This window comes from Chaetura pelagica, unplaced genomic scaffold (assembly GCF_000747805.2).
Source record: "Chaetura pelagica isolate M959 unplaced genomic scaffold, ChaPel_1.0 scaffold18, whole genome shotgun sequence".
Taxonomy (NCBI): domain Eukaryota; kingdom Metazoa; phylum Chordata; class Aves; order Apodiformes; family Apodidae; genus Chaetura; species Chaetura pelagica.
The window spans coordinates 2848807-2868349 of NW_009954310.1; the positions used below are offsets into that span (position 1 = coordinate 2848807).

A 19543-nucleotide genomic window follows, 5' to 3' on the forward strand; every position below is an offset into this window, starting at 1 on the left:
CAGAAGAGACACGGCAAAATTCTGCACTACTGTGACCGCACACCAAACAAGTAAGTCATTACTAGTCTTGGTGACAGTATAATGAACATGCCCATTCCATTCTGGAACAAAGTTATTTTCATCTTCATACATTTTATTGCATTATCATCTGGTAGCATGATATACACTCTCTGTAACTCATTTCTTATTTGTTCCAGTTTCACTAAGCTTTCTTTGGATGTGTTTGGGGAGTGTATTTAATAGTGTAGCTTGAATAAACATTATAATATATGGTTTTGATAATCAGTTGGTATTAGCAAAACCTAAACTCAGTGGCTGTACCAGAAAACACTGTGTTATACAAATAAGCACTTTCTTTTTGTATTACCTTTGCAAAAACTTTCATTGTATAGCCCAGATATTGCACTCTAGGATCAATAGCTGCATATGTAGCCAGCATTCTTGTGTTGTGCTGTGCCTGGGAAAAGGGGAAAAAAATATCAAACTGCTGTTTCAACATAATTAATTGTTAACTGTAAGTATAGTCTGCAGTTCAAACACAGGAGATAACACAATTGGAGGGCAAAAAAAATCAGAATCCTATTCTGTAAAATAAATGCAACACTTCCTGCAAAACATAAGTAAAAGGTATAATCAGGACAGTATTAACACAGTAATAATAAGAAGCTTGGAAAATACCTGCAAAGAAGTATGTCAGTAAGATGACTCACACTGGAACAAATTCCACAAACTGCATCCTCTTCACAAGTGAATGTGAGCTCATTACATAGGAAAACATGCAATTTTGTTGTGCTGGAATGAGATGCACTACTCATGATGGCAGGGAGGCCACAGTGCACGTGGCACCAACAGCATTTCAGGAACATTTACAAAAATGCTTTGTGTCCCATGACACTGCTCTGCCATCAGGTTACACAGCTACTTAGGCTGGGCTGAGTGTGTGGGCCACTGAACTTTAATAACGTAGAAAGAAAACAACCCAAACACACAAAAGCATTTTAATTCTGGTTTCAAAATTATTTCCTCAAATAATTGAGTTACAATGAATTAAAAAGCTTTCTTAGGACACAAAACTCAACACAAAGAGATGCTTACCAGTGTGTTGTATAAACTGATATCTCCTTCTAATCCACTCCGTCTGTGTTCAAACTTCACTATAGGCACTTTGGCTGTTGTTATAGGCAAGATGTTTCTCAAACCTGGGGAAGCAACACTTTAGTACATAAAACATTTCCATTAACTACACATATAGCAAATGTAAATATAAAGCAATTAATACTTTAAAACACCTACCTGGATGCTTCTTAAGAACTTTTGCCAAACCTTCTATTATTTCTTTACAGTTTAATTTCTAGGAAAAACAAATATCACAACTTCAGATGTTAAAACACGGATCCTACCCCAACAAGCACATTTACAATATATTTTCATAGATTTCATAGGGGAAAAGTCTACATAAAAAAAAGTAATAAAGCCAACAGATGAATTTCTGTGAACTGGTGACTGGTACTCTCTATGTAGACATCTACAGTATACTAAAAGTGTCTATAAGGCATTAATATAGGCTGTATCTATGCAGAGCACAACAAGCCAATGTGCCACCAGCAAAATCCAACCTTTTTTGTGCACTTAACCAAACTGAAAAAAATTTAAATATTTCTTGAATTTGAAATAGTAAATTAGATCCATTTCAAAACTCTTACCTCTGCATTTTCATGGCCTTCTAACGTCATGCAGATATCTAGATCACTGTCCCGAAACCCAAATCCATTCTTTGAAGAGCCAAACAAGCAAAGTCTGGCTTTGTCTGATCAAAAGAGTAGACCAGAAAAAGATAAATTGTTTTACAGCTGAATAGTAATGTGCTTACTATGGAATATTGCTTAACTGAGATATGTAGGTGCCCATAATGGAGGAGTTTTAAGAGAGAACACACAATGGCACTCCTAGGACTTGACCTCTGATAAAGAAGGATGCACAATACTTTAAAAATTCTTTCTAGAAAGTACAGCAGGATAAGGCCCATGTAATTTGTGTGAGCGAGGTATGTTACAGAGTTACTATAACAACAAAATGGCATCCCTAAATGTGGTTGGAATGTTTTGTGGTATGCGACTGCACTTTCCTATTTTAAATAAACCAAAATCATGTGCAAACCCAGTCACCACTACAGCTTTAATCCACAGATAAGACAGAGCTACTCTAAAGGGAGGTAAAGCAATATTTCTGATTCCACTCATACTTTATCCAGGTTGCCTATTATTCCCATGACTAGTTAAATTTGGTCCATCAGTAAGTTTCTGTAACCGTAACATACTGTTCAAGAAGATACAAGTGATAAGATTAATATACTTTATGGAACATTCTTTCTCAATTGGTTTTGTTTACATTTCTGTTTGAAACACAATATTGTTTTCATTCTTGTAAAGGAAAGCAAAACTATGCAACTGAGAGGAAGCAATTCCTTCCTAACTGAAAATAACATATTTATCTGTTCAACAGAAATCAATACTAGGAAAATATACCTACCCCCTATTCACAGCTTTTTCCTATCGTTTAATAGAATTGGAAACTCTAAGTCTTTCAAGGTTCTGCAACAGGTCTCAGTCCTCAGCCGCTAGTAAGTGGAGGACACAGCTGGTGGATGGAAGTGTAATTCCCAGTTCCTTGATCACTGGCCAGCTACAGCAGAATGGATGGCCTGCTGTGTAAGGCAATGGCCTGGAATTCAGGAACCCTGGGTTTGGTACCTGCCTCTAGCACTGGTCTACACCACCTACAAAAAGAATCACTTTGCACCTCTTTGCCTTGATCTCCACCATTCTAGTAAGATACTTTTGCCTATTTTATAAAAGCCATGTGAGGATAACAAACTCATTAAGATTTCTAAGATACTTGAACACTGGTGACCAGGCAACAAAAGTACTTGGCCCATGACCCAGGTAACACTAAACCAAACTGGCCAGGGTCTATTCAAACTTTCTTTTTGTCCTGACTGCAGCAGTCTTTTATCTGCATTATTACTCTTGCAGCTATTTCTCTACTCAAGGGACATTTCCATGGAACAGCACTGAGAGATATTCTGCTCAGAAGTCTGCAAGATAGCTTTACATACAGAGGGAAAAGAAATGCCACTGCTTTAAGCAAGTAAAATGAGCAATAATGAGACAAATTACATCTTCATGCTCTAAACAACATGAAGGAAGAAAGCATTACTAAGAATCACTACCTACTGTTACATACCATTATATTCTTTTCGAATAAATCTTTCCAAACTTGCCAGAATTTGTTCTCTGTTTTGTTGCTCAGACAAAGGAGGGGACAATTCATCTAAGTAAAAACAAGTCAAAACAGAGTCAGATGTGACATACAGCTACCTCAAAAAAATCTCTCTCAGCTTATTAAAAATACTGGATACCTTTTTTTTTTTTTAAATGTATTTACTTTCCTTGAATATGTGGGTTTTAATATCATTACAGTTGCTAGCATTTTCAAACACAGAGCAGCTTGGTGGACACCTGGTGTCCAGCCAAGGTTAACCCATCATAGCACCCAAAAGAGGCTTTTCCAAAAGAAGCCACAGAATTCAACAAACACTAAAACTAGTTTTTCCCAGAACCTATTTTCTGGGAGTACTAGTTAACTTCCTACAAACCCAGTGAAAAATCCTGTATAGGATTAGTTTCTCAAATCTGTTATAAGCATTTGATATCACAAGCATGGGTTATATTAAAATAAAAACAGTGGTGAATTTGTAGCCCAGGGTACCTGGAAGAACTTCTTTCCACTGAATACTGGAATAACTAATTTAGTCCTGAAGTTATGACTTTTTCCAGACTGCAGGTCACAGTTTACAGTGGAGTACAAACATTTTTCAAACTTACCAAAACACCTTTTACACACTATATCAAGTATTTCCCGAAATCTGTCTGTCATTGGCGGTAGTGGTTTTAGATCAATTTTCTTGAAATCCTCTGGGCAGTCATTTTTGGAATGTCCATCCCGTTTGCAGATGCTGCATACTATAGTTGGTGGCTTTGGGACAAAGAAATAAGTGCACAAATGCAATTTTACTTTAAGATACTTCAACAGACATAACAATTCCATCTGAATCATGCAACCAAGAACACTTCACAGCTGAACAGGAGGAGAGTTTCTACAAACAGCAGAACATCATCTCTCCACGGGCTGCATTTAGTTCTCACAGTGCATAAAAGCACCTGGAAATGCTACAAGAAAGCAGAAGAGGAAGGGGGGGGGAAACCCACAAACCAACCAGAAAACAAAACCTAGGATTTTTTTTGTTTTTGTGGAAATCAGAAATCTCTGCCTAAGATGGGGGCAACAGACCATCTCATCCAAATGGCATACGTTTGGTGTTTTCCAGTCCTGAACAACAGGTACTCTACGAAGGGTAGAGCTACCATGCATAACAGAGACTGAAACAAACCCTGGGAGAATCCTGTCATCTATCCACCCTTAGTTTTAGTGATTCAAAAGCAATAGCCCATTGATACATGACCAGCACATGCACAGCATACCTTTCCTGAAGTCAAAATAAATTTATCAAACACATAATGCATTTCTTCTGTAGAGAGTTTGCCTTCGTCTTTGAGATCATGAGCTTCCACCATTGCTTTGCAGTTGGGCGAGGTAGCTGGTGTGCCAGTGCACTTACTCTTCTGAGAAGACTCTGTTACCAAACTCTGTCTACTTTCAGCATCAGAAAATTCATTACTAGAATTTGTTTCGCAGGGCTGATGTTCACTGCAGTTGCAGTGGGGGCTTAGCTCACCTTCAGTTATACAAACTGAAATCTCTAAATCATCCCTCTCATTAAGTGATTTTTGCTTTAATTCACAGCATTCATTAGAAATAAGGGATAAAGCTTCTTCTTTGTCTTCATCGCAACTAGAGTCCAATGTTGAAAGTAGCAAAGAGTCCATGTTCTTTGAAGTACCTCTTTTGGCTACAGCTTCTACCACTTCATTACATTCAAGTTCATTCTCTGGTATGTTACATCCACTTCCTATATTTTGTTTATCTACAACTTTTTCCCCTTGTGGAAGGCAACAGTTGGCTACAGGCTCTTCAGATCTCGAGGACTTCTTATTATTCATTTTCCCTTTTTCTTTTTTCTTGGTATCTGGCTTGGATTTAATCCCATCTTTACTTTGTGGACATGCAAAATATTTATACGCTGTCCTAAATCGCTCCAGGATGTACTCAAATACCATCTGGCTATTTAGACTTCGTGCAACATTCCTCTTTAGTGCAAAAGGATCTAGGAAGAAAAAGAACAATTTCTTTAGTAATCTTTAGTTTCTACATTTCACTAAGGAAGGTTAAATACTTATGCTATGATACAGCAGTTAAAAAAAAGATCCTTATAAGATCCAGAATTGTATTTGGATGTACTTTGAGAACATAGGGCCCACAAGGGTTTTTGGACTTCTTCCATACAAAATACAACACACATGTGGCCATGAATGGTTGGCTATCATAAACTGTTCTAAATAGTGTTATTTAAAAAGAAAAACATAAGTATATTGTACCCTTACATTATGGTCAATTTTTAAACTAAAAATTAAAATAAACATACAAAGGCAAACCAAATGTAGGCCTGCCTGAACTTTCTTCCTTCACTGAAGAAGGATTTACATTTCCCCTAAGAAATCAGTTTCTCCAAGAGTAAAATTAAGGTTGAAAGGATTATATGAACCAATCTCACCATGTTTCATTCTTAGTCCTTCCTAGTGATTTCTAGATCAAATATGTTTTCCAAGTACAAAGAGAACTTGCATAGTTGCTATAAGTTTGCCTGGGAAGATAGTATCAAACTGAGACTCTGTTACTTCATAATTTCAGTTACAAATTTAACATTAAAAAAAATAAAATGAACAAAAACAACACAAAAAGACCAACAATAGCAGGTATCAGAACCAGAATGCAATCTGTTTTTTGAAATTATTTCCTGTTTCTTCCTCAATATTTTGCCCTTTCACCTTACAGATTTTATTTTTCTGCATGCTGAATAAACACTATTCTAGTTTTAAAACTCTCTAGCCAAAAGTTATTGAAGAAAAGAACTGGAAGGGGAAATTAAAGCCACGGGAGTGGTCTCAAGACTCACTACTCAACATGTGCCTCAAAAATTCACTGCTTGTCTACTGTTTACTCTTCCTTCTTGCTCTTTTTGTACCTCACTAACTTCTCCTTCAATATACCTTCAGTAACTTTCTCTATGATTTCTCCTTCTCCTCTCCATCACCTCACCTGTTACAGAAAACATCTCTAGAAAGTGTCCAAAATTCATTATTTATGCTTTAATAAAAACAACACCTTAAATGGCTTTCTAACCTTCCACCAATACCCGGTTTCTCAGTTTTTAAGTCCAATTCAGAATGCCCTGCATTGCTATGTGAATTTCCCTCTTAAGCACTGTTTACGTCTCTTTCTGAGTTGAGGAACAGAAATAAAAATATCTTCCAGTTATAAAGAACTAACAGACAAAATTCCTCTCCATCTTTCTCTCCCCAACATATATAACTCAGGGTATCATTAAATTCACACAGTCTCACTCCCTGAAAAAAGCACTTCCCTTAGCAGGAGATTCAGGCCGTGAAGCACAGCCTGTGACATGCCACTCAGTTTCACAGTACGTCCCTTTCCCTGTTGGTAGGATTTCCAATGGAAGGTGCTCTCTGTGTGGGGGTTAATCTGATGAGTTTGGCTCCAGTTCCCTCTGATCAGAGCTAATCTCTCTGCCCAGTTGGCATCAGAGTCAGAGGAAACAAACTGATAGCTGGTAACAGTCAAAATACATTGTGTTTTTTGGAAATGCAGCAAGGTGCTGAAAATCCATAATATCAGAATTATTCAAAAGGAATAAATAATAGCTTATAGAAAGAATGAAACAGAGAGTGGTATGGATGATTGGTAGGAAACAGTGAGACAAATTTACACTTTGTACCTCAGGGACCAGAATCGTAAAGTAGTACTAAACAGATGTTGTCTTTAAACAGATTAAACAGCTCTCAAAAATATACCAGTTAAATTTTTCCTCCCATTATTGATGTAGTTTATTGTTCAGACTTCTTGTGACAGACCTCTAAGTATTAGGTAAATAAAGATAATAATGCAGGATGACTACAGAAGTGGAAAGGGGTATTATCCTACCTTCGATGGCTATTCGCCTTTTAGGCCAGTTTTTATTCTCTCTGGTTAAGAGCTCCTGTACCCGTATGCTGATGACATACTCCTCCAAAGCAAATTCCAGTGTGTAAAACTTCAAGAGTTCTAACCACAGTTGCCCCAGTGAAACTTGGTGAGGGGTTTTGAATGCTAAGAGAGACTGAAACACATGGACAAGAATGCTCAACTGCAATCAGAAAAGAATATTCCCATTCTTTTCCTAGTTCCATCCAATATTAATGTTTACAGATACAAAAACAGGAATAAAAGGTAATTACAGTTTTCAATGAAATAAAGATATGACTTACATTGCCATGTTTCTCCTTTGCATTACTTTGGTTGTCCACTTCTGAGCTTGTTACCTTTTTACCACCACCTTTTGGTTGTTCAACTTTAGCTTTACTTTCTGTTCCAACGGAGTTTTTTGCTGCACCATTTGCTGGTGGTTTGTACTCCCACCGCACAAACTCCTCTTCTATACCTTTCAGCTGGTGGTCATCTGGCCTCTTGGAATCAAAGCCTTCAATCTAACAAAAAGTAAAGTAACTCTGAAACAAGACTGCATATAATACAACCAAAGGTTTTCACCAAAGGTAAAGGTTGTCACTGACAATTGTGGTATTTATCCCCCTCAAGAATAACTGATAGCAGATAAATGAATTCAGAAAATTAAAGAAAATATTTGCCTTCTCTCCAAAATACAGCATGACAATTGCACAGGCTATTTAAAAAATATTTTCACAGGTGACTTGTTTAAAAAAGTCATCAGGATCATCAGGCATCAAACTGCGTGAGGATTAGGTACCAATGCATTTTATTTACAAATTTCTTAGGCAAAAAAAGAAAAATCTGTGTATTTTATAACCTTGCAAAACACAGAAATACTGTCAACATTCTAACAATAAGGTTACTTATTAGCAAAGCATTTACCCAGTTGCCCAAATAGGATGGTAAAATACGTGGTTTCCTTTGTTGAAGAAAAAATATCACCATTAAGGCAAAGGAATACGATGGAATCCCACCTTCAGCCTGACAGTCAATGTGGCAGAGCTGTAAGAGAATAAATCATTACTCTTCTGATGTAATACCAGCATTTTAATTTAAAATCTACTGTAATAGGCTAAATATTAAGGAAGTGTGAGAAATATACTAAAGTGAAACAGAAAATCCTTTACCTCAGAAATAGCAGTCACAATGCCATACCATGTACAGACAAAATGCAAATTATAGTGATTTGTACAGTGCCTTAAGTGATACTACTTTGTTATTATCTTCAGTTTCATCACATTGTGTGATTGTGGGACACATGTCTGTTCCTATCTAGAATTTCAGCCATCAGGTTTTTGTTACTGTGCAATATCTCATGTGCAGATTTTTCAATAAAGCCAAGGCATTGTAAGTCAAGCAGGGCCTAACAGCAATTTCAGGACTGAATGACAAGACAGTTAAACACCGTCTGTGAACATTATAAATCGGTTCCTGTGATCACTGTTGATGCCTGTAAGACATACAGCAGGGTATGATGACAGATTTTTTTGAGCAAGTTAACTCAATGTGAGTTTTAACGTGACCTCAACAGCAGAATGTTTGAAAGACCTAATTGCTCCTTTGAGGTGGTTTCCAAGGATCAGTTTTATTCTAGCTTGCTAAGGTAAGAGGTAAACTTGTGGCATGAAGTGCTTTTCCACAAACATATTTGTGGTATATTTATATATTACATTGCATGCATTATTGTATACATTACATTGTAGTCTAATTAAAAAGAGCAAATAAACATATTTAATTATCCTCTATATCTACCAACTTACTCTAGCCCAGTAGCGGAAAGCCAAAACCAAGGGAATAAGGACAGGCTCCAGTTTACCCAGTGCAGCCAGCAGGTCAGTTGTAAGGCAAGCCATATCATTTCTAGCACTTACTTTACATATCAAACCACTGTAACATAAAACAGATAAAAAGAGTTATCACCTTGTGCACACAGATGGTACCTGGGGCAGGAGAGAGATGGGGCATCACATTCACTGATAAAAACATTCATCATTGTCTCCCTAGGCAAGAACTAGAACTTTTCAAACAAAAGCTACAGAATGGAATCACATTTTCTTTACTATTAACTCATCAGTTGGCTCTAGAACTTGCAGAAGTTTATAATAACTAAAAAAATAAAACAGCATTAAAAATTTGCTCTAAGTCTGCCATTACTTAATTGTGCAATCTTAACACAACTCTATGCACCTCTTCTACATTCCAAGTAAATAAATAAAACCACCAGGCCTGCAGCATTTTAAGAGTTGGTAAGTTCACAAAACAGCTGCTGTAAAACCTTTTTGTTTGCTTCTCAGAATAATAATTTCTATTGTCTTAGTACCTAGAAGGCATTTGCATAATCTATATAACACAGGAAAATAGATGCCTGCCTTTGCTGCCTTTATTAGAGCTTCAATCACATACCTCTAGCCAGTCAAAACAATGTGGACATCATACAGCAACCATGTTTTAGAGGTTACAACTGCTTAGGAATTTACTGGAAGTGCCAGATGATGTGTCCTTACTGGTAATGTGCATCTCACAAAATATTTTTAAAGTCCTGGATTAAATTGCTAGCAGAAATTTTAAGTATCAACTGAAAACCATTCCACTTTTCCCCTATTTAACTAAAAGTAGAACTTGTATTTTCAGACTCCTACCATTAATTAACAATATGAGGCACAAAAACAAAGCTCAGCTTTCTTTCTACATTGTATTTTCATGTATGAGCAATTCTCCTTCAACATGAAATGTTAACTAAATGCTACAGTAGTACTTCTTGTCAGGAGTGCAGGCAAGCAGCTGGTATCAACAAGTATAGTAGAAATTGGTATCTCATTAAAAATCCTTTTCAATTACATATACCTTTTAACATCTTTGCAAAAGACAACAGGAACTTTGGCATGGAAATCTGACTCCACATCTGAGTAGACAGCTAAGCAAGGAGAAAAAAACAAACACATTATGAATGCAAGCCTTTTACAGTTCCCAACTGTGTCTTTAAAACTATTAATATATACCATGATAAAAACAACTCAACAGCAGTTGGAATGTTAACTAAATAAAAGATAAAACTAAAACTCACCACTGTTCTTCAGGATTTCAAGCACCTGTATCAGAACATCTGGTTGACTCATCTAAAATGACAAAATTAGAGCAGGCTACGTTATTCAGACTAACCTATTTTATTTTGTACTTTGTTTAGAACTACTTAAGTTCCACTAGTAACACTGTGTTCTTTCACTAAAAGTGAAATGTGTCAGTATTATTGAAAAAGTTAACTCCAGCTTTCCACACCATAAAAACAGGTACTGGTAAACACATCAGCCATCTTTCTTGTAGTCTAAAGCTATCGCAGTTAATACTTCTGTTCTAGTTCTGTATGAACACAGTCCATAAAGTTAAAACAAAATACTTCTACTATATTCAAAAATTTCAATGTCAACATATGCCACAAGAAATACATAGCAGTACAGAATTTAATGTCAGTACTACCCCTAGGGCTTTTAGGGTTTTAATTTTAAAACGTGTTTTCTGCCCAGAAATCAAATTAAGTGATGTTTCAAAGACAACAAGTGAACAGTTCAAAGAAAAGCTAAAAATCAGCACCACCTTTGAGCCTCAGTGAAAAACTGACATACTACAATTTACATGCAAATGTTTGCAAAAGGGCTCAGTTTTGCTTTGTAGCAACAGTATCATTTCAAAATGCTACGTGCAGCTATGTACCCAAAACAGGTATCTTGAATTTCACTGTAATATATTGAGTCAAAAAAAGAGCAAGTTCAGCAGTTGTACCTCTTACAAGAATGTGCTGCTAATGCCACATAAACACGAACCAACAACTTCAATGTTTACAGGGAAGTTATACTGCTTTTCAGGAATTCTGTACCACAGTAAACTGTAAACTGAGATATGAAATCAACTTGCAAGTGACTAAAACATAAAAGGAAAACTGTAACTTTTACCCCCACTTTTAAAAGGGGATAGAAGAGAGGATAAAGACCTACAAGATCTTGTTGTCTGAACCATAAGCACAATTAACCAGAGCCAACTCCTTTCATATTGCTTCAAAGCTTACTCAAAAAATTAAAAAGAAAAAAAAAAAAAGAGACTAGCACAAGATTGTTAATACAAGCCAGTTGTACTAGTTAATACAAGATAGTATCTACACACCTTAGGGGGGAATTTGATATCAATGTTAACATCGCTGGTCTTAAAAGCAAATCTAGTTAAACAGGAGCCATACATCCTCAGTGAACAGTCTGGAAGAGAAAGAAACATAATTATTTAACAGCTGGTAAATAAATTATTCTTTAATGGATAATGCATACCTTCCTTGAGATACCCTACCTCCCAAGTGGTATTCCCAGATGAAGGAATATTGAACCACCTTCTCACTCTTGTCAAGGCTAGTCATTTCCATAATATGGCATCAACAAGAAAATGGATAATTCAAACAGCAATCACCAAATGTCCAGATTTTTTCAAGCTGTTTTAATGTATTCTTGCAATGCAGCCTTAGTTTTATTTGTTCTTAATATAAAATTAAATATAAAATGGCAATAACTGTCACTACCTTAGTGTAGAATTTTATTTAACAGCTTTTCTTAACCACAGCTTGATTTCATTGTAGCAATTATTTGTTGCCAATTCCTTTTAATCAACCTAAAACATTCCATCAAAACAAAAAGGCAGAGGAGGTACAACATTTAGATGTGGTTAAGCACATTTAATATTTTGATCTATTTAAGACAATTCCAGAGACTTTGGAAAGCTATAGTTGATCTCAAACTATGCCTCTTCTCATTTTAGGATCCATTAACCATAAATATACACAAAAAAGTAAACAATCACCCTTTATGATTTTAATTACTTTTTTTTAATGACCAGTTACTGATTAGTACCTGTAGATATATCAGATCACAATTAAGAACTGAAAATGCCTCATATGCTTACCAAAATCACTCATAGCTCAGGTCTATTTTTTTTTTTTCCTAAAAGCAACTGAAGAATTGGTAGGAAAAAATAAACACTTCAAACTCCTTCTGATTTCCCCTTCCCGCTATACTTATATTAGTTCAATTAATTACACTTGAAAAAAAATTCTACTGTAAAAGCCAGAGATATTCAGTAATATTAGGTAAGTTAGAGGTGGAAAGGTTTATAGAACTAGAGCCTGAGGGAGATCCTCAGTGGCTGAGGCTTTGAACAGGTACTGGAAGGATTTAATGCCCTGGAAATTTCCAATCTTCATTGGAATTATAACTTTAAAAAGAACCAATAGCTTCAATAAATATATATCAAAAAGAAGCAAAAATAAGCACAACCATATTTTCATCTTTCTTTAGGTTTGTTAGCTCTTTTAAAATCAATTGCCAGTCTGCATATATTAATATTGTATGTTATAAAGATAATTTAACCCCAAATTAATAAAGACAAAGAAGAAATTTCACCTCAAGAAAATGGAGTATACAATGAATACCTGGCAAGGGCTGTTGAATAATTTTCTCCATCTCGTTTACAATTTCTTGACGAACTCTGAAGTCATCATCTGATATACCTTGTTCATTTGCTGCCTCAAGGAGAGTAAAACTCAGAGCAGCCAGCTGGGCAGGAGAGGGAGGTGGGAGAGCACGCAGCTCATTTTCTTCTTGTTTTTCCTGAGTAATTGTTGAATGACAAAAGTAAAAACAGGTATTTTAAGAGAAAAGGGTTCTCTCTTACTACTGCATGATAATAGAACATACTGTTTGCTGTCTGTGTTCTTCTGTTTATGTGGTGTCCTGACCAAACACTTAAAAAGACAGGAACTCTGCCCAGCCTAACTGGCAAATGTACTCATGTGTGGCTCACAGAAATGGCAGGAGATGTTCAGTGTTTAATAGAGAACATGTTGCTTCACAGCTGGCAACTAGGAAGAGAATCTCCTGTGTTACATTCCTGAATCACATTTTCTGACTGCTCTGAAACAGAATTCATCCAAGGAAATGAAAAGCTGCAATTGTTCCTACATAATAAAAGTAACTGAGCTGAGAAAGTTTTTCTAGAGTCACGCAGATTTCTTCAGAGTGGATTGTACCTGAAGGGAACATATTAGAGGCAGAAAAAGCATTCCTAGCTCCAAGAAGCTTTGTTAAGTCCCACTGCTGCCTAAACAGCTGATGCCATAAAATTCTATTTTTAGCGTATCAAATTATTATCAATTTAATCCATCAGCAAGAAATACGTCAGATGTACAAAGTCATCTGGGAGTAAGTACAACAATCACTTGTTCCTCAAATCCATCAACTCAAGGAAATCTGTGACTGACAACATAAATAAATACTAACCAAAAAAACAATCATGCACTAAGAAAACAGTCAGTATGAAAATGTTTGGTTAGTTCTAGGTTGCATCTCTCAACTCTTCCATTCTCATTTTAACAAATTTATCATCAGAAATATGTGCATATTTAAAGGGCTGTAGATTTTTTTAATGTCACTGGTTTAGTGGGAAAGCTACAGCTGCTGCTAAGCTTATCTGAAGTCATCTCATGGAGCTGTAAATATCACTGTAACATGGCACACAACATAAAGCTATTTGGAGACAAGTGTTAAAAACCAAAACTGCTCCCAATCCTCTAGCACTTCCATTCAGTTGTAAAGAAACCTCATTCCTCAATTCTTATCTCTATGCTCAGATAAAAAGCATGCTATGCATGTGTTTCCAAATCAAACAGAGGACTGGTTCGTTGCTGTTTTATCTTTTTTTTTCCTTCATTATGCAATTTAGCAAGAGAGCAAGAGAACCAGAATAATTTACAAATAATAACTAAATATACTAAAACAATTTCATTTTCTGAGATGGAACAGATTTCTGGCATTTGGAGTTTTCCAGGTGATGGCTTGCATATATGATAGAATTAGAGCATTAATTACAAACAGAAGCAGGGTAAGAAATACATGGCAACAAGAGTAATGGACTGAATTTTGGGAAATGGTTGTAGGAAGAGTAATTTTAACCAGCTGAATCATAAAACCCTACATACTTGGGAATTTATAACTTTTCATCCACATTTACAAAAATGGGTTGGCAAGAAAAATCCGTGCACACTTTCATAGAATGGTTAAGGTTGGAAGGGAACTTAAAGATCATCAGGTGACTACAAGCAGGGACACCTCACACTAGACCAGGCTGCACAAAGCCTCATCCAACCTGACCTGAAACACCTCCATTTTGCTGGATTTTATGCATGTAACAATTCTTCAAAGCAAAGCAAACAGTAACACCGTGGTATCTGATAAGGAAACTATTTTTCTCTTTGAAAGCCTTAGAAATGTTTTTCATATTGAAAGTACACAGAAATGCAGGGAGACAGTAAGTGACTTCATAAACTGAATCCCTCTCTACTTTAAACTTTTTTTTGTCTAGACATACCATTCCCTTTACTTACCCATCACAGAAAGGATGTCACAGGCCAGACAAAGAGAAAAAGCAGAAAAAAAACATGCCCAATCCACCTCCTGTCCCTGGAGGTCTTGGTACAAACAAGAATCTTTTTGGAAGAAACTGAAAAACTAAATAGTTTTCTCACTCAAGTTACCTTGCATTCTGGTGCTAAAGGTATGATGAACTACCCCCTACTCAGAGACACTAGTTCAGGAGCAATGACCAAAATTGTTCCTTCCTCTGCCTGGACAGATCATCAAGCCCTTCCTCTCAAACAGAAAACAAGCAACAAATTTGTGGACCTCTGCTTAGCACCCAAACTTTCATGTAAATTACAATGAACAAAGAAAATATACCATAAAAAAAAATGTAAAAGAAAAAAAAGAAAAAAAAAAACCCAGTGAAAATATTTGTTAACTTACCATTATATTTTTCTTATGACGTTTTTCTTTAATATGCTTGTGAGCTCCCTGGATATTTTCAATGTGAACTAAGCAGAGCTTGCATAGATACTGACAGTTGGTGTATTCTGGGGAGCGCTGAGGAAAAATGGCCATAGATTAAAAGAAAATGTTTCTGCCAGTAGTTTCTGAAAAACTCAGTAACAAACTGTATTTAACAATTATGTAACATTTGTAATGTTAAGGTACTTTGCAAAGATTAAGTAATCTTCAAAAAAAAAGTGGAAATTAATTTTTACCTGTATGACAAGTGAGGAAAACAAGGAAAGCAAGCGAGATGACTTGAGCATGACACTTCTCACATATTAGTGAGGCAAGATTAAGACTGAAGAGTTTATGCCTCTGAAGGCTGACCTAAAGGCCAGTAAGCCACCAGTAAGTCATTCCCTTGTCAGCTCAAGCTTTTAATAACTATGGGGATTTATTAAATCTCAGATCTATCCTCCTTTCTCTGATGAGAATATGGGAAGTATTCATCATATTATCTACTATAGATGTTATGACAGATGGTGGTGTTGTTGGGATTGTATATTCACAGCATACTGAGCAAGTACTGCATTTTTTTTGTTCTATGAAAAAGGGTGCAGCTGGCCAACAAGGAAGAAGCCAGCCAGTTTCTAACTTGCTAAGGACTGTCCTCTGGATAAGATGGGATTCTCTGGCAAGGGGTAAGATTATTCCATTTTGATGAGCAATGTGGGATGTTCAGAATTGGAAAAACACACAGAACAAGTTTCTTTTTGTACAGACAGGCCGGGAGAGACGTAGTACACAGATGGGAGAGCTGCCACCTGGGAGACCCCTGGGAGTTTGCAAGCAGCTGCCAAGCCTCAGAAGATGATGGGGGTAGAGGTAGAAATCACTATTTTCCTAGGGTTCAAGAGGGCATACTGTAGGGTTTATTCAACCAGGAAACCACCAAGACCTACTAGACAAAAAGGCAGAAAGAACTACCACTGCAAAGATGCGGGGCTGTTCACAAACACTGCACTTCAATCTGTCTCTTCCTGCAGTCTTATTTTCTTGCTCAAATAAACCATAGCTATAGATATTGGAAACCTTTTGGCATGCTCACTGCAAAGACGAAAGGGCCCCAACAAAAAGCCTTTTATTTTTCTCCAGACATATCAGCATTTTTCCAATAACTGCTATCAGTTATAACTGGGAGAGAAAAAAACCCTACTTAACATTTTCATCCCAATTCTAATACATCTATATTTACTAAAATCTAAAAGTATACTGAAAACAGCAGATGTTTAAACAGTGATATAACAATGAATTAACAGAGAACACCATTTTAAGACACTAAGATGGACTATGGAGCAGTTAAACAAATTTGACTGACTATACGGAAACCTAAACCACAGCTAAATTTGAGCAAGTTTTTCCACTGACTATGTCTGATCTTTTGCTTTTGGGAAAAAAAAAAAGGTCTGATACCACCCAACTGCAGGGTAAATATAACTTTAAAATAACACAGTCATTATACTTTTATTGTTAATTATCTTCATCCTTATTTCCTATGAGAGAGATATCTAGTAAGATGAAATTAAATATCCATTTGGGAAACAACTTGTAGATGGTTACACTTGGCAAGCTCAGAGGTTTCAAATATTTGACACCTGATGATTGAAGTAGATAAAAAATACTTTACAACTCTCCTAAAACTGAATGAATATCAGCAATAACGCTATTTTTTAAGTGGGGTATTTCTTTATAATACTGATCTGCAGTATTATGTCAACAGATGTTGACAGAAAGGTTGAATCATGCAATGTCTTTTCTTTTACCTTTACTGTAAAGCCTTTTTTAATCATCTAGTTATGCTTAACATCAATGAAAAGGGCAAGAACTCTAAACAGCAAAACCAAAAAAAGTTACAGACTACTACTTGAGTAAGACAGATGCAACCAAACAAGCCAGGCCTCATGAAATTTGTGCTTGGATCTTCAGGGAGCATCTCACAGTCCTCTGTATTTTAAGAACTCACAGAAAATGGAAATGTTTCAGATCATTAGAAAAGATAAAGTTAAGAATAGCTTTAAAAGGCTAAAGAGGGTGACCCAAGGAATTACAGAGCAGTCAGAATTAGCACTTAGAAAAATATTGTCATAAATTATTAATAAGCACAAAAAACAGGTCATAGGTAACAAACTGATCTGCTATAAATTAACTGCACTAAACCAATTTTAGAGTTGCTTTTTTAAAGATAAAATCATAGGGCTTGAAGAAGCAGCAGCAGATGTTATATCTTAAATTTTACAGAATTTTTGTCACTTGTCATACTATCAGTCTCAAAAGGAAACCATAACCAAATAAAGAACTGTAAGGTGGGAGCAAAACTGCACAGAAAACTCAAGAGCCTACCTATCTACTCAGGTTCACCACCAGTCTAAAAGTATGTGCCAATTATTTTTCAACATGGGTCCTTCTGGGGTCAGAAACATTCTTTTTTTTGTTGTTTTTTTTTAAGTCTTAGGAAATGCAATAGAGGGAGAGCTGACTACAAATGTGAAAGAGACCAAGTTTGGAGAGGTTACAGAAGATGCAAGATGACTAAAGTTTAGTGATCACAACAAATTAGAGAAATAGAATAACTAAGCTGCAATTAAATAATATCAAAACAAAGTATTACTCCTCCCTAGGTGTTATCAACTGCAAAAAATATAGGGCTGGGAACACCTGATTGGGAATTTCTTCAGAAAAGGATAGAGGGATCGTTGCTGGTCAAAGTACATGGCAATGTCTTGTTGCTTGCTAAAAAAGCAAGTATCTTAAACACAAACACTATATTTCAGGCAAATGAAGTCTGTTTTCCTCTTTACACGTAAGACCTCAGCTGAAATTGCCTCTCCAACAGTTACATGGCAGATGCCTACAGAGAAGCAACAAGAAGGAACCAGGGACCAAAAAAACCCCCCTCAGACCAAAGATCAAAGAGCAAGTCTAAAGAAGGTAAGACTGAAGGAATAGAAATGATCTTCAAATGTACAGAAAGTTGATGTAAAAAGGAATAAACTTATGCTTATTTTCTTAGGACAACATATAAGGGATTAAAATGTTGGAAGGGCCACATTAGATGTTAAGAAAAACTTCTGGGTCACCTACACCGAGTTTGAAATGCGTTTCACTGGAGATAATTAAGATAATTAAGGACAGTGTAGACAAATACTTTTAAGGAGTCATCTTCAATATAGGGTGACTCCGACTGGTGGAAGGCTAAAATATTTAAGAGAGTGCAAGGTTCCCTTCTATCCTGCATTCTGAATTTCCAGATAACCAGATGTTCTAGAAAACCTTAAGTAATGGAACTGTAAATCTTTGGGTCTATAGAATTAAAAAATCCTGTTCTACAAAGGTAACATGTGCCACAAAACCCACTAATTTTTGAATCCACATCACAATGACTGACTAGTCAACTACTAGAAGTAATATCTTAGATCACTACAGTGATTAATTATAAAGAAAGAAACAGAGACAACAGGCTCTAGCAGAAATACCACCCAACCAGAAAAATGGTGATGATAATGAAAGAAGACACCCATTTTCTTTCTTATCTGATAAATAAGTCAACCTACTTTTTCAAGTCGGGAGATATAATCTCTTTCCAGACGTTCTTCAGCTTGTTTCAATCCTAGCTGCTGTTCAACTGTCAGATTAGATTCATCAATAGTAGCGGTGCTTTCTAAATAATCAGCTTCCAAAGTGTGTTCTTTAGTTGATTCAGAATTCTTTATTTTACCTAGAGAAAGAATCGATTATTTTGGTCAGAGTAACTCAAGGAGAGGAAAAGTGAAAGTACAGAGCAGTTCAGAGCATCTTACTGAGGAGCCAGACACAAATTAGCATGACCTTCCAGTCTTTTTGTCCAAAATCACCTGAAATGTCAGAATCTTTCCAAGATATTAACCAGTATTTTCAAGAGACATTCACCCAAATGATCCTACAGAGCCAGCCATCAGGCATTTCAAACCCTCGATGTAGAAGACAACAATGTAGAATGCACAGGAGCTGCATCTGAAGACAGATGACACTTTGCCACCCACGTCTAGCCAACCACAGAGCTCTGGAACGCTGCTACTCACACACACAGAGGCCAGTTCCTCCACATGCCTATGGATTGTTCATAGTACACTAATGTGTACAAACATCCACTCAAATTATTCCAGTAGCTTCTACGTCAGCATAAGTGAGGGTTATTTGTGTTTTGAATATTTTTTTTTTTCTTTCAAATGAGATCTGTGCTCCCAGATTAGCTAGGAATCAAAACTGAGCAAGTTTTCAAGTCCTGGTTTCCCTGTAACAGATGGTCCTTGCAGTACATGATGGTGGTCGACAAAGACCTGACTGATCACAGGATGCTGCCATTTCAACTTCTTTTTCCTGTTAAATCTTACTAAGATAGCTAAAAAAATAAATGCACTTTACTG

At 36.2% G+C, this 19543-nt stretch overlaps 1 protein-coding gene across 1 annotated transcript in view; it reads right to left on the minus strand.

Moving 5' to 3' along the window:
- The window catches only part of ZCCHC11 (zinc finger, CCHC domain containing 11), a 36413-nt gene that overhangs the window by 15460 nt on the left and 1410 nt on the right, over window positions 1-19543 (minus strand). The window contains exons 2-18 of the mRNA XM_010004025.1: window positions 18692-18855; window positions 15075-15191; window positions 12707-12884; window positions 11398-11486; window positions 10307-10358; window positions 10087-10156; window positions 9003-9129; window positions 8125-8244; window positions 7503-7721; window positions 7180-7354; window positions 4542-5284; window positions 3885-4035; window positions 3244-3330; window positions 1704-1807; window positions 1294-1351; window positions 1096-1199; window positions 368-457 (exon numbers count right to left, since the gene is read on the minus strand). Of these exons, the coding sequence (XP_010002327.1) occupies window positions 368-457; window positions 1096-1199; window positions 1294-1351; window positions 1704-1807; window positions 3244-3330; window positions 3885-4035; window positions 4542-5284; window positions 7180-7354; window positions 7503-7721; window positions 8125-8244; window positions 9003-9129; window positions 10087-10156; window positions 10307-10358; window positions 11398-11486; window positions 12707-12884; window positions 15075-15191; window positions 18692-18855 (2648 nt within the window). The remainder of the gene's footprint in view (window positions 1-367; window positions 458-1095; window positions 1200-1293; window positions 1352-1703; window positions 1808-3243; window positions 3331-3884; window positions 4036-4541; window positions 5285-7179; window positions 7355-7502; window positions 7722-8124; window positions 8245-9002; window positions 9130-10086; window positions 10157-10306; window positions 10359-11397; window positions 11487-12706; window positions 12885-15074; window positions 15192-18691; window positions 18856-19543) is intronic.